Source organism: Echinops telfairi, unplaced genomic scaffold, assembly GCF_000313985.2.
Source record: "Echinops telfairi isolate 266 unplaced genomic scaffold, ASM31398v2 ScPeMD7_7467;HRSCAF=8505_1, whole genome shotgun sequence".
Taxonomy (NCBI): Eukaryota; Metazoa; Chordata; class Mammalia; order Afrosoricida; family Tenrecidae; genus Echinops; species Echinops telfairi.
The window spans coordinates 25940185-25941559 of NW_022111368.1; the positions used below are offsets into that span (position 1 = coordinate 25940185).

A 1375-nucleotide genomic window follows, 5' to 3' on the forward strand; every position below is an offset into this window, starting at 1 on the left:
GATCACTTGTTCCCTTGTTCCTGGGTTTGTCAACACCACTTCCTTTCCCCCCACTTCCCCCTCTCCAATGTCCCCCCGGAACTGTCGGTCCCATTGTTTTCTCCTCCAGGTTGTTCATCCAGCCCATCTTATTTAGACAGACCTGCAGAGATAATAACATGCACAAAAAAGCCTCGTCTTTCTCCCTCAGAGGTCACAAGCAAATATTTTCAAAGTGCTGACCTTTCTGTTAGCAGACCCATCTGTAACCCATGGCTTGATGGCAGTGAGTTCGGAGTTTGGGAGCTACTACCGGGGAGTAAAGCTCAGCGGCAACACTGATTTGGATCTTTGTAATGGCAAAGGTGATGAGAAGTGGTTAGACTCTGGATGTATACTTTCAGTGTCCACACTGTTTCCAACCCCCAAGGCCTTCAGTTTAGGGATCTATCGATTCCTAAATCTATCAAATATATCCTCAGACATATTTCCTAAATGAATTGCAGGCACAAAATAGTACATTGTGCACCATGGGGGTGCTGAGGTGGTAGTTCTTGCTTTATGACATGTAAATCTACTTTTATTAAAGAAGCCTAATTATATCTGCTGCTTTAGCTTTCTACATAGACTTTCTTAGGGTCCCAGGTCTATGTGAAAGTTTGTGATACTTTGTCTCCTCAGTGTTTTGTATTTGTCTGATTGTGCATTTATTTTTGTTTTGTTAGTATTTGCTTTTAAAACAAAAAATGATTGTGCATTTATTTTTGTTTGCTAGTATTTGCCTTTAAAACAAAAAAATAAAAAACAAAAGCAAAAAAGACATCTTTTTTTTTTTAAGTGAACCTTTGGAGTTGCTTTTCTTGTCAGATGCGCTTTTAGGAGGCACTGTTCCTTTGGTTGTGTGCCTAATTCTAAGAGTAGACAGTTGTTCTACATACTTCAGTTCATCAGAACTAGATCCATGTGGACAGCCAGGTGGGGGGGTAAAATTCTAAAAGCATAGTTTACAGCATTAAATGAAACAATAGCTCTTGTTTTTCACCAGCAAATATTGTAATAACTGTAGTTTTGGTGGTGTAATGGTGACGCATTGGGTTGCTAACCACAAGGTCAGCAGTTTGAAACTAGCAGCCACTCTCAAGGAGAAAGACAAGACTTTCAGAACGCATTTCTAATATCATAAAGACGACACTCTCTGAAGCCCCACAGGGGCAGTTCTGGCCTGTTCCATCAGGGTCTCTGCGAGTCAGAGTTCACTTGAGGACAGTGACCTTTTAGGCTGTGAGTGCTAACAAATGAGTCTTTAAAAAGAATTTCATTCTCTTTTGATTCTATTTCTTCTTTTTTTTTTGGTCCCCTTGTATTCATAGTTTCTTCTTCTTCTTCTTCTTCTTCC

The 1375-nt window shown here is 40.1% G+C and overlaps 1 protein-coding gene across 1 annotated transcript in view; it reads left to right on the forward strand.

Moving 5' to 3' along the window:
* The first annotated feature begins 259 nt into the window (after positions 1 to 259).
* Positions 260 to 1375, forward strand: part of LYG2 (lysozyme g2) — a 6863-nt gene continuing 5747 nt past the window's right edge. The window contains exon 1 of the mRNA XM_045283827.1: positions 260 to 371. Coding sequence (XP_045139762.1) covers positions 260 to 371 — 112 coding nt within the window. The remainder of the gene's footprint in view (positions 372 to 1375) is intronic.